Here is a 14147-nt window from a genome sequence, read left to right on the forward strand (position 1 = left end):
TTGTAGCTCATTTTAAATATGAAAATGCAATTATTCTATTGTCTAGAAATGCCTAAAGAGAATACTTTTTGTATTTTTTTTAAATCAGGAATCATGGGAACCTGAACTGAAAAAAAGACTGGAAAAGTTCCTATCTCTGTCTCTGAAAGCTGCTGCTACTCCCCGTCTCCTGGAATTATATGTATCCTTTTAACTTTGGGTACAGTCAATGTCATGCTATAAAGGAGCTTTGTCCTTAGAAATGGAAAAGGTTACTGTCCAGCCCTGTCTCTCTTTGTCATGTGGGTCACCACTATAACACTTCTTAATATAGCTGCAGAGTATCTCCCCAGCTACGCCCCACAACCTAACGCTGCAGCCACCTTCCTTTCTACTAAACTCTGGGATATGACAATAAGCACAGACTGAAGGGTATGTGTGCTATAGTTCAATTAACACTTGGGGAATTACATTTGAATAAGACAGTCCACTCCATACAGTAATAATATTTATGGGTAAACCATTAATAGATGCTGGTTCCATCATTTACCCCAAAGATTGTGTGTGTGTGGTATACATTCCTCCTGCCTCATCAAACCCTGTATCTATTCTAGCTCTTCTTCAGTTTCTCCTCCTTCTGATCATGAAGCAGTCCCTTTATACGTGTAAAGCACTATAGAAAAGAAATATTTCATATACTCTTGTTTACTTGCAACGAAAACACACAAATGGATCCATTCCATCCCACAAGAGGATTGCAGCACATTTACTGCCATGGAGAGTGGTAATGAAACCCTCCCCCGCCAAAACATTTACAGAGCACTGATTAATTACTTCCTTGACAGACATGCAACACACATGTTAACCTCTCCTTGCCTAGGGTCCGCAACACAGAGGTTCAACTCTTCCCTGGCAGAAGTAGATATGAACACAGACACTAACCTCTTTAACTCAAGCGATGTTTTCAGAGGTGGAAGGTGCAGCGGCGAGAGTAACCCACACCATGTCAGAGAAGAATGTATGCCGCATAGTAACCCATTGCCTGCAAAAGAGAGAGTGACTTGTATTAATGCCAGTATTGTCAGTGCTCTGTGTACATTAAATATGTGCTGAAAGCAGATCTGTCACCCAACTATTACATTTTCTAGTTCATTATAAAGAATTCAAAGCAATGATGTTTACAGATATTTCTAAAAAAAATATATATACATATATATATATATATATATATATACATATATTTGAAACCCTACTTTTGTATATACCATTGGACCAGCCCCTTTAACCTCTTGTTGTCAAGATGTGTACGATTATTCCTAGTTTTTATTTATTTTTTTTTAGCATTTATTTGACTACCTCCGTTGGATACTACACTCTTTAGTAGCAGATCTCCTCATCTGTTGTTGCCTTTGCATTACCTATTTGCTATAGTCGTACCCAAGCAAAAAGTGATCAGGAACCTAAACTACTTGTATTTTTTTCTTCTGTTGGCAACTGAGCAATGCCTCCTCTTGTAACTTTATACTGATTCTGGTCTATCGAAACAGTATCCTGGTATGAAAACAAGTTACTAACATGAAAGGGGGTGGATGTACTTCTTCAAGCGTAGTGTTCCATGGTTGGAAACACATTGCCCTTAGCAGGTGTGATGACGTGTGAGTTAACTATGGATTATTGGCATTGGATGTGACACATATTGTGAATGAACCTTAGTACCTGTCTCCAAATGACTTCATTCTGGCACGCAAACCTGGCAAGATTTAAAAACACATGTTTTCAGCATGCACAGGGTTCACCATTGATCCTTGTATAATGTCTCAATTCAGTGATTCTTTTTTACAGTGCTGGGGAATATGGCGATGCGATATAAATCAATAAATAATACATTCGTAATAGACGAATCTCTGACAGCCGTGTGGGCTTGGAAGTCTGTGTAGTGTGGAAGTTCACGTTGAATGCGTATATGAGAACATTCTGTCGACGTTTATGTTATTAGATTGCATGTAATGTGCTGTATTTTACTTTTACCATAACATTTTTTTTTACATTTGTTATCTTTACATGTGCCATTCTTTTCCTTAACCTCTTCTTCATTATACAGAGAGATAGCACCCAAAACAGTCGCGGTAAGTCTGTTGCAATAATTACGTATGTCTTATGTCTACCAAGTGTTAAGGCTTTATTCCTTAACCTGCTAAACTGTGGTAGATGTCTCTGTTCATGTAAAAGATGATGAGAGGCCAGCCAGTCCATGTAATGCATTTAGAATGGAGCCCATGTAAGAAATGGAAAGAAAACAGAAAGTGACCAATCCAATGCCTTTATTTGCAATTCTCAACACAGGACCAGTGTTCCCATTAGACGGGCTAGTCATGTGTCATGGGGCCGCAAGACAAAAAGATGCCTTGGCTGGATCTTTTGACCATCTTTTCCAGTTCTTTAAGGGGGGGCACCAGTGGCTAGGAAAATCTAGAATATAAATCTGACCTGCCTCTCCCTACAATTTCTGAAATTCTATAGGAATGTTGGCTTTTTCAAATTGAGTACTAATTTTTTTTTTTTTGTTTGACATGCCCATGTTGTTTAAGGAGTCCTAGTAAATATAAATGTCAGGAATCATTTTTATGTTCATAAAATATATCACAGCAACATACTTCTGGTAAATACTCATCTGTCTCCGTATTGCTCTGTGGGTAAAATATGTAGCGCTTAATGAACGCAGCAATCTGTAAAATTCTGGCAGAGCGGATATTAATCAGACTTTGCTTTTTTATGAGCCAAGGAAATTGTAACTGACTGTATATGTGAAATGTCACGTAATTTTCCAAAGAATCCACCATTGAGTACTTAAAAGGTATACCCGTTTGCCTTAACAAAAAAAACAACCCAAAAACAATTAAAATGTGGCGATTTAAGGAAAAAAAAAACCTTCTCTCTACTCTCTTAAAAACTTTGCTTGCAGAAAATGACAGTTTCTAATGCCTAGGAAAAAATAATGCATTGTTGCGCATATATAGGCATGATTTATTGCTTTGCTGCATAAAAACACAAATAATATGTTCTACAAGGTGTAAATGTTTATACATTTTTCAAATTTAAAGTAAAATGTAAACTTATGTTCTGTTTATATAAATCATATTTGAAACGTATGTCTAAACGTTTTTAGGGCAAGTCAGTCTTATTTTAAACAGTCTCTAAAATGCTATTTTTCTTGAATTTCGCACTGGTAAAATGCACTATTTTGTTGAATATAATAATAACAATGATTTATACGGAAGCATTAGTAATGCCTTATGGTGCAACCAATTCTCAATGGATGTATATCACATGATATAAAGATGCAACTAGCAATTATAAAGGGCCATACAATACAAATTTAAAAGCAATAAATATGCCTGACCTTTGTCAGGAGATGGAGATGGAGACGCTTTAGAGGAGAGGGTGCCTGGGAGATGGAGACACGTTAGGGGAGAGGGTGCCTGGGAGATGGAGACACGTTAGGGGAGAGGGTGCCTGGGAGATGGAGACGCTTTAGAGGAGAGGGTGCCTGGGAGATGGAGACGCTTTAGAGGAGAGGGTGCCTGGGAGATGGAGACATGTTAGAGGAGAGGGTGCCTGGGAGAGGGAGACACATTAGGGGAGATGGAGACATGTTAGGGGAGAGGGTGCCTGGGAGATGGACACACGTTAGGGGAGAGGGTGTCTGGGAGACGGAGACACGTTAGGGGAGACGGAGACACGTTAGGGGAGACGGAGACACGTTAGGGGAGACGGAGACACGTTAGGGGAGAGGGTGCCTGGGAGATGGAGACACGTTAGGGGAGAGGGTGCCTGGGAGATGCCTTATCGTGAATACATTTAGAAAAGTATACACCATAGGTTGCTGTTAGAATGAAGGCTAATAGTGCCAACTTGAGGTAAATCAGGGAACTGATATTTTAAGTGAGACTCCTTTGAAATATCTGGGATTCTGGATTTAGTTCACTTACATAGTAAGTAAGCTTAGAAAAGGGCATAGAAAGACCAAAGACTTCAGTCTCTGAATGATACCCTTATTTGCATTAATCCATATAAAGTCAAACAAATAGTATGTGCCTAAAGTGTCCCTTGCTGACCGTTATATGCTTAAACTTTTTTCAGAGTCACATCAGCATTTACAGCAGCAGCTGATGGAGTCTGAGCGCAGGACCATCACCTACATGAAACGCTTCAACAAGATGCAGGCCGACTACCACAATCTCATAGGCGTTACTGCTGAGCTTGTGGATTCCCTCGAGGCTACGATAAATGGAAAGCTGGTAATGAACTTTATTAAAGGATTGCTGTTTACATCTGTGCCAGGATGGTCATGCCATTCTCCTGCAGTATACAGCAAGTTTGATGTTGAATAATTTTAACCTTAGAGTTGCTGGTGCCAATGCAGTACATAACCGGCACAAAAAAGACTAGAGTGCAAAGTATGTACCACATATTTTGTTGAGCTCTGGGGTACTCTCTCCGGGATCACTACTCATGATTGCGGTAAAATGTTTCTGTAAGGTAGCGGAGGCTGGCCTGCTCCAGGTAGAAGTCTTGTGAGTTAATCATATGTACAGAAGAAAACGTTGCCGATTGGTTTAGACTGATCAGCAGCTTCCAAAGTAAAATGAAACACATTAAAGGCAGCTTGCTACCATGGTAACATGCACTGGGAGGGGGGTATTCCAACATGTAACCAGCTGATCTGTTGTGAGCAAACAGTAGTAACAGGTATGTCTGACTGTGCTGATAATATACTAAAACAAAACTGTTATTGTAGTCATAGAAAATAAAAATATAATAAAGTACAGAAAGTAAAACAGTCTACTAGCTGACTTAAAGCAAGCAAAATCCTCAGACCTATGACAAAGGAAAGCATGTGGGATTTCTGCACTAAATAACTATCATGTGTATATACCATCAAGTGCCTGCAGACCAGTCTCAATAACATTAAAAAAAACAACAACAAAAAACTGAATAAGATGAACCAATCGATACATGGTTCTCGAAGCAGGAGCCTGGGCATAGAAATGGCCAAAAGACGTGGAAAAAAAAACTCCTAAAACTCCGAAATATAGCCAAGTCCAAAATGAAATGCATATTCAAGTTGGATTAGGTGAGTCCGTGCCCAGCAGGTGGCAATGCAATGTATGAGAATGGATAAAAAAGTACAATAATTAAGTACAAAAATTCAGCCAGCAGATGGCAGACCTGAGAAACGTCTGATTTTGTGCCGTGTATGGTCAACCTGTTTAGCAGCAGTTATTCATGGTGCTAATACAGAAACACGATGTGCCACATTCTATATATATATGGAATATATAGATTCAAGCATTGTTAATATTCCTATGTGCTTTTCAATATGTTCTTTCACTTGTAAACTCTGATGTGACTTATACTTGGTGATTTGGTAACATTTGTTTGTTGTATACCCCTTGGCCTTAAGAAGTGCAATACAGGGGTCCTGCTCTCTCTCATTCTGGTCATCTCAGGCACTTCAATTTACTGAGACTTGTGGAGACCTCAATGTAAGGGAGTTTGGTAAGGAGCATCATGGGCCTGGGGCAGGAACCCCTTTTGTCCTAAGCCTGCAGCTGCATTTACCAACATGTATATCTCACGTGTCACATGCCTCCTCTGCATGTATCCGGAGTTTTGTAAACTGCATAGTATTTCAGTCTTCTAATGTGTGCAGCAAACTTCTGTACACCCTCTGACATATGTTGGTATCTCTAAGATATTGTACCATGTGTTGTAATATTTGTAATAATGTTTTCATACAAAGTTGATGTGGGCTCTGTGTTTCCAGATCACGCCGGAGTACCTGCAGAATGTCTGTGTGCGTCTGTTCAATAGCCAGATGAGGCAGAGCGCAACCAACAGCATTGACTTCACCAGGCCAGGAACAGTAAGTCCACAAAGCAGAACACACAATCGGATGAATGCCCTGTATAGGTTAAAATATAAATGTATCGCTCAAGTAAAGCATTGATACATTGTGCAGGTCGGCCAGCTGTGTTACTTTTTATTCTTCATTATGATTTCCATCATGTGCTGCGGTACCTTGCTGTGTGCAGCACACGTTTGGGACTTATTTCATTTGTTTGTGTTTCTGTTCCAATAGTGTAGCCACAAGTCATCAAGAGGAAAACATTTTTTATGATCAATTATGATGAAATAAGTCAAGATTTGCTACTATACAGGTCAAAGGCACCCATCTTTATACATTGTAAAGGAGGTTTTCAGATCACAAGAATTTACATAATTTAAACAAAATATCACTAATAGATACTTTGCTTCTGAAGAAACCGTAACCTTGCCAGATTGATACTTTCTGATACTTCTGTTTTAGAGGGCCTTAAAGAAATTAAATCATTTTAGATGATCTTGGTAGAGAACAGTTATTTTTTATTGGCTCTTGCAGTTGAAAAAATAAAAACTAGCTGTTGAAAGAAGGGGCTGGTGGGGTCAATGGAGACCGGATGACAACCAAGCAGTGTTCTCTCACCGTTTCTGCAACGAGAAATGCTTCTTTCTGCTCATAAACAGTAGATAGGATCTTGTTGTAATCCCCTCAATCAATCAAGGTGAAAACCTCCCAGACTAGGTCACTGTATGCAAGCAGGCAATTCCCGGCAATACCGGTAACCCTTAGAAACCAGTCCAAGCTGCTTTTGGAAAATGTGGGCGCTGAGTTTAAGAAGTCCGTTTAAGTTAAGTAGCACATTATGAAAGCTGTAAAAATTGTGTAATAGAGCATCGGTCACATGCGTATTTCAGTAGTGCCCCAGGGTTATTTGGAGACCCCAGATACTTAAATAGTTTTTTAATATATCCTTTTGTAGTCTCCTTTGTGGGTTTTTTTCTGTAAACATCACAGATTGTACTTTCATAAGGGACGGGCCTAGAACTTTCCTTTATTATAAAGTAGGGTGTGTTCCCAGTTAGGGTTATGTGTGTTACACAAAGATCACTGCACCTGTCCGCTGCTTAATAATGAAGCATTACCCTTCAACAAGAAGCCGTTGATCATCTGTGTAATTTTTCTATTTAGACATTACTTTTGTCCTTATTTCCCCTATGTAGAGCCTCTCCCAAAATGAGATGCCCGGTACTGACGTCATTGGTACAAATGCATGCGCAGTCTCTCCTAGTAATTATAGTGTAAAGCTACCTTATTAATAACAGCTAAACTGTAGTCATATGCTACAAAGGCACAAATGCTTTCACTGCTGGGAACTATATACTAAGGACATGTGCAAATAATGGATAATGATATGCTCCTTTTTAACATTGTAACCATTTAACTGCCAAAGGTGTACAGAGCTTTAAAAGGCATTAAAATTTTAAAATTGTATTATTTTTGGTTAATGAGCTGGATTAGCACCGTGGAGCCGCCGTCACTGACCCTCCTCATTTACAGAATGTAACAAGCAAGATTTCCACTCTGCCTTGTCTTACATTCATTACCTGGGGAGCGCATGCACAAAATATGTAATTTTTAGAATGGTAGGGGAACCTTTTATATAGTAATATCGTACAAGAGGAAAAAGATAACAGGGATAAGCAATGCATCGTGATGGGGCATGAAGTCTGGCCCTTGCCTCTACAGCATGTAAAATGATAAGGAAATAGTTGAATTTGTAAATTAGTAGCGCATGGTGCTTGATGTCCTTATAGCAATCTACATGAACAAAGACACTGCTTTGTGCCACATTTAGCCTATGTAATTAAATTAATTAAATTGTTATATTACGGATGGAGAAAGGAAGCATGCCTTTTTTTTAAGCCACCAATATTCAGAATCTTATTATTTGCTATATGTGTTAAACCGAAATTTTTACATGGCCCACAATATGCAAATTGTCAGACAAAGCCTGCCATGTGAACCGTCACATCTGGACTACTGTCGGCTGGTGCGGGTGATAATGCTTTATGTTGCGTGTGTTTTTCTCAGTAATGTAAGATTTCCAGTCATTTCGGAAATAAGAGAACATTATTTGTAGGTTGTTTATATCTAAAGAAATTACAAATGCTTATACCAGGAATAGCCCCCGGTGGCAGTAAGTGCCACCAAGAAGTACTTATAACACTTCATACAACACTTCTGTGATGGTGACCCTGTTGAGTTCATATCACTGCTTCAAATACTCTGCTATTGGTAAATGGCCACGTGGCGTGCGCTGATGACTATTTCCACTTGCCGTGGCAGACAGATTGTATCCAGCCCTGCATAAAAAAAAATACTGAAGATGAGCATTTTTATACATTTTCATTGTGGCATACACAGGCTAGAAGTCATTCAGCATATTTGTTCGACTATACTTATGAAAGACTAAATGATTAAATCAGAATACAAACGTGAAAGTAGTAGTGCACAAATCAGTCTCTGTGATGCAGATTTACAAAACAGCATTTTCTTTAAGACGTTACAGTTATTTCAGCAGTTCTAATAATCAATTAGCCTTTTAAACTTAAGCTTGGATTGGCTAACACAACTTGCCATTGGAACGCAGGAGTGATGGTTGCTGATGAAGGGCCTTTAGGCCTATGAAGAAATTCCATTAAGAATCATTCGTTTTCCACGAAGGTAGTCATTAACAACATTAAAAATGTCTACATTGTATTCCTGATCCATTTCATGTTAATTTTATGGACAAAATGAGCTTTTCTTTAAAAAAAAAAAAAAAACAAACAAAAAAAAAAACAAGGGAACTTCTAAGTGACCCCAAACTATACATATATTATTTTTTCTCACCATTTTCTGTGCCTTACATACTTTTATTCTGTCTGTCTCTCGTGTTTTTTTTTGTTAATGTATGATTTGACTGTTTCTGGTGCAGGGATGTTACTATGTGAGCCCGTGTCTCGAGGAAGATGTAAGTGGCAGTCATTTTACTGCATCCATTGCCTGCTGCATCCCGTCTTGCTATGGCTTCTCCTTTAGCCTCCACAGTGCAATGGCCTTTAATTATATGCATTCAATGCCCGTCCTGAAATACCCCTGTCTTAAAGCCATCGTCTCTAAGTGGGATATGTTGTATGTACACTATGTATTAATATCTTTATTCATGATTGCTTGTATGTTATGTGTTTGCATGTCTTTTTTTCCTGTATGCATGCACATTGAGGTACACAGCAACACACTACTACTGCGTTATTAAAAAGTCACATTTATTGTATTGAAATGAATATACATAAAGTATAGAAATACATCAGTGTATTAGATTATAGAGATGTAGTGACCTTGACACTATGAAAAAGTAAAGTAAAAGCATACTTCAATGGACCAGCTGATAAATACATTTACACCAGAAGGGTGGGGGTAGGAAGGATCTATGTAAATACATACATTGCCAAAATTGCCTTAATTTTAACACTTATCTCAATCCACTGCTGATGTTTGTGTGAAAATACATGTGAAATCTTGCCTTCACCCGTGGGTGCCATTTTTTACTCCTCACTTCTCCTGGGCTAACGGTTGGGCTGAAGGGGTAGGATTTATTTTATTGTGCCAAGGCTGGGGCTGTAATTAGCTACTTATTCTTTTCTTACATGGGCCATTTTTATACTGTTGAGCACAGTTTTGTCAGTTTTGTTTTCCACTGAAAACGATGGGCTTCCAAAGCTTCCCTGCAGTCCCCAGGAAAGATCCAACGCCCCTCTTTGGCCATGGAGGAATGGAAATATCTGTGGCTTACTGGCTTGAGTTGGGAGGACTGGGGCTTAGTCCACGTGGCTTGTCTTCCACATGTTTGGCTGAACACATATTCTGCATAGCAGTTGGCTAAGGGACAGGGGAAAGGGCAAATACACATGGAGGGATTCTGCAGAATCCCCCACCATGTATTTGCAGAAAGAACACTGCAACCATTTAAAGGGACCATGCAGCTAGCATATGCATTAAAGTAAATTATTATAGCTGGAGTGTCCTTTTAAGCGCATCAGGCTTCAGAGGAGAAAAATAACCTTTAGTCGCTTGTCATTATCCTGACACGTTCGGACACACTAAGTATTGTGAGGGACTATTCCTTTATAATATTCATTATACTCAATCTGTGTAGAATTTGTTCTAATTTAATTCTGGTTTTATCAACCAGTAAGGTTAGTGTTAGAGTAGTACTAATATGCCGTCTGGCATTACTTGATTGGGTGTCAGCATCCAAGGGTTAGCTGCGTTGCGGAATTGTCTTTGTTATTAAAACCAATTGATTCTTCTTGTGCCATAGTCCTGCATCCCAGATGAAGCTAAGCTCGGGCCGGCTTGTCTCTGTTCCCCGGCTGTTGCCTGCGGGCAGTGCATTCCACTCACAGAAAGGATATTAGCGTCCGGCCGCGTGATCCTCTGTACCAGGACATAGGAGACCAGCACTGATCTCCGCTCTTTTATGTCGTGTTCTCTTTATGCTTAAAACATATTATAAGTTTTGGGGGGGGGTTTACAGCCGGGGACATGACAGCTTGTCTTAGGGCTTTACTGGACTCGTTTATCCGTATTGTCGAGAGGATTACACATAAGCATAGGTGTTCATGGTAATAATTAGAGAGAATCTGCCACTTGGCAAATCCTGTATTTTACAATTTAATACGTAAATCGACATAATAGAATTGACACATTCAAATATTCTGTGCGTTAGAAACCCACCTCATGTATTTACCATGGGAGCAGTCGTCTTAATTTGCTGTTCGAATTACGCACATTAATAATCCTCCCAATTAAGATGATTGACTGGTTTAGACAGCCTTTTGTTAGGGTGAGGTATAGGAGATAACTTAAATCAACAAGTCCTGCTACCTTTTTCCACGTCCATCAAATGCCCCGGGATAACCCTGATTCTTAAAGCAGTGGTGACATTTTCCTTCAAATATACCGTTTATGGGCCTGCACATGAAAGTTAATCACTTTATTAGTGACTGTTAGGCGAATTTACAAATTGTTACAGCCCCAAGCAGAACCTGATTGTGCAGTTATACTTGTGATGAGCAATTGGATAATTAAATGAAACTCGTTCCTTTTTTTTTAAATAGACTATTCTGTTTATGTCTTCAACTATTTCAGTATGATTAATATTTTATAGATACCAATGTTATAAACTGAGTCATGAAATTCAGACATATATATAAAGAGGAAGTCTTATGCCCCGTATAGCACCAGCAACAAAGAATGCCATTAATTAATTGTCCGTAATTTGTACCAGATATGGCTTCATGAAACAGCCAATCAGTGAATAGAAATAGTTGCCATTAATATCACATATCTCCTTACATATACTACTTGACAGTGAATGTTGGTCACCAGACTTCCGTAGACCTAAAATCTTATGTATATGACCAGGTTTTGTTTAGGCCAGCTAACCATGGTCAAGCTTTGCTCCTAACTTCTGACCTATTTGGCAATGATGTAAGTTGGGATAGGTCCCTCAGCTAAATATCCTTTTCATACGTTGTAGTCAAAAGCTAATTACACGGTGATATCTGAAAACCATAAAAGCCAAAACCACTTTCTGAATCGCACCATACAAATCTTTGTTTAACGTTCAATTCAAGACAATATAACCAGTCTTTGGGTCACATGTGATTATTCACTGAATTCGATACTGAAATGCCTTTACTAACCAATTCACCTGCCCAGTTTATATTTGGCAGTAATTCAACAATGACTGATACAAAAGCATTCCACTAACATTTATTTTATGTACACTCACCCCACCCTTAACATAAAACCACCAAGTAATAGGAGCTAATGCGGCCGTTTATGCCACTTTACCCGTTGCTTTAATGCTTAGAAGCTGATGAATTCACCTCCCTTCCTTCTCTTATTTAACTCTCTGGGGAAACGTACTTGAACCGTGTTCTTCTTTCATAAACAATCTATCACTATTGCTTCAGATTGCGCAATAACCAGGTATCGCTCGTTCCTATTGTTTTACCACGACCTAAAACTCACCGTAGCCGGGATTACAGCACTTGCAGTAGTCAGGACCTTTATTTCATCAGTAAATGTGATAAACATCCAATAAGGACATTTCATTTAATACCGAAGATTATATCTTTTAACAGTTTAAGCGCTGCGTAAACTGTTGGCGCTATATAAATAAAGGATAATAATAATAATAATAATAATATCCAAATAGCCTAGTAAATACATTTCTAAGTAAATAAATTGGTAGCAAACACAGCTACTCCATTTTAAATGGACCTTAACAGGGCGGTAATTTATCTAAATACAAAAACTAGTTAGGAAAGGTAAGACTGAGCAATTAAGATGTTGTTACTTTAATATTTCTAAATATTTATCAATATCAATCTAGTGGATATGTAGCAAAACTGACAAGGCTTTATCAGAAGCCTACAAATAGATCAATATATGATTTTAGTTTGAAAAAGGCATTGATATCCACCGGTCACAAGGCATACCATATTAGTCTGGAAATGATTGTGGAGAATTTTATGTGCTCCCCCCAACACATTTTTACCCTTTACTTTCTCCTTCCCTAATACCCCCACAATCTCTTTTCCTCCATTACATCCTTTTCTGTCTTTCTCTTTCTGGTCTCGTTACCATTCACTTCCAGCTTTCCGACTTGTTTTTGCCATCCTGGCTTCCCTTCACTTCCACATGGCTTTTTTTAAAAGCTTCTCTTCGCTGTTATATCTTATCCAAGACCTCCTTTTGTCATGTTCTAGATGAGATATGTAAACTAATGAGAAAACCAAATCTCCAGTTATAGTCTCTCCGGGTAAAATTCATGACCAAAAATGTGTATTAAATAAATATAATAAACAAATATTAAATAAATATGTGTGTTTTAGCCGCAGGACTAAAACATAAGCAATATACACTGATGACGAATAGATTGCTCGGTTCGTGACTTGGATTAATTAGTCAGTTGATTAATTTGATTAATTTGTTGAGACATAATAGGGAAGTGTTTGTCTTGCTCATTTTTTTATGTGACCCCAAGCGTTTTGGATTACAGTATCATGAAACATTTTGGATGACAGCTATATAAATGATGCTATTTATAATATCGCAATTGTTACTCTTTTGGAATCTTGTGCAACAGCCGGTATATTTAACGTCGACAAGAACTAACATTAAGATAAGACTAATTCCGCTCTTATTGACAAAGTATTGCGTATAGGTGTGTCTGTCTTACACATCCTGCTTAAAGATTAACTTTCAGGATGAGTTTCTTAAATCAAGTTTCTAACACATTCTAAAGTGGGAAGTTATCTTTCTTATAAGAACAAAGCAAACAAATATAACGCCAAATAAAATGATCTTTTTAATCTGTCATTATTAGAAATTCTTCTCTGGCTTTAAATTAAGGTCACGTGTTTTGTTTTCTTTGCTTGGCTTTATCACAAAATGAATTAATTAATTTAGGAATCAAGGTGTATTTCTTTTAAGGAAGTGTTCCAACGAATGCAGACTTACATTGTGACTCCAATCTAGGATTTAGTCTTGATTTACATGGTGGTTTATGGTCACAAACCCTATAGCACACTCCTTTCCATTTAAACCATATGACAAGGCTACATTAATAGTGTCCTGTTTATTATTATTTATTGTTTTATATAGTGCTGTCTTATTCGGTAGCGCTGTACAGCGGGTAGACAGGACATAACAAGTAGTACATAACATAACAATTTCACAGAAACAACAGGGGAGGAGGACCCTGCCGAAACAAGCTTACAATCTAAAAATAAAATCTACAGTTTAAAATACACCGTTTTGCCATAATTATACATTTTATGTAAATCACCATAATTTTATAATACACTGTATATACTATTAAGCTGATTAAATATTTATGGTCATTTCTCAAAGTAACTTACATATAGGTTTTAAACAAGTGTGGAAAAAAAATGTTCTTTCAAAATAGACATGTTAATAGTTAATTTTTGTCATTTAACAAAATGCAAAGTGAGTGAAGAGCAGTCCATTTCGTGACCATTAGTTTTGGGTGAAAAACGGGGTGCTTTTTAAATTTGGAAATTAAATTTGTTGGCCGACACCCACAGTCACTCTCACCCGCTCTCTCACACTCCCTGAATGTCTCCCTACTTCTCCACCGACTGCTTCCGCTTCTGTGCCTCACAGCTCTGCTTCTTCTCTAGCATCCTCTATATCATCTTGTTCTTCT

The 14147-nt window shown here is 38.2% G+C and overlaps 1 protein-coding gene across 1 annotated transcript in view; it reads left to right on the forward strand.

Moving 5' to 3' along the window:
- Window positions 1-14147, forward strand: part of ARMC9 (armadillo repeat containing 9) — a 47161-nt gene that overhangs the window by 15189 nt on the left and 17825 nt on the right. The window contains exons 6-10 of the mRNA XM_053460754.1: window positions 89-181; window positions 2081-2105; window positions 4120-4277; window positions 5807-5905; window positions 8841-8876. Coding sequence (XP_053316729.1) covers window positions 89-181; window positions 2081-2105; window positions 4120-4277; window positions 5807-5905; window positions 8841-8876 — 411 coding nt within the window. The remainder of the gene's footprint in view (window positions 1-88; window positions 182-2080; window positions 2106-4119; window positions 4278-5806; window positions 5906-8840; window positions 8877-14147) is intronic.

Source organism: Spea bombifrons, chromosome 3, assembly GCF_027358695.1.
Source record: "Spea bombifrons isolate aSpeBom1 chromosome 3, aSpeBom1.2.pri, whole genome shotgun sequence".
In the NCBI taxonomy this organism is placed as follows: Eukaryota; Metazoa; Chordata; class Amphibia; order Anura; family Pelobatidae; genus Spea; species Spea bombifrons.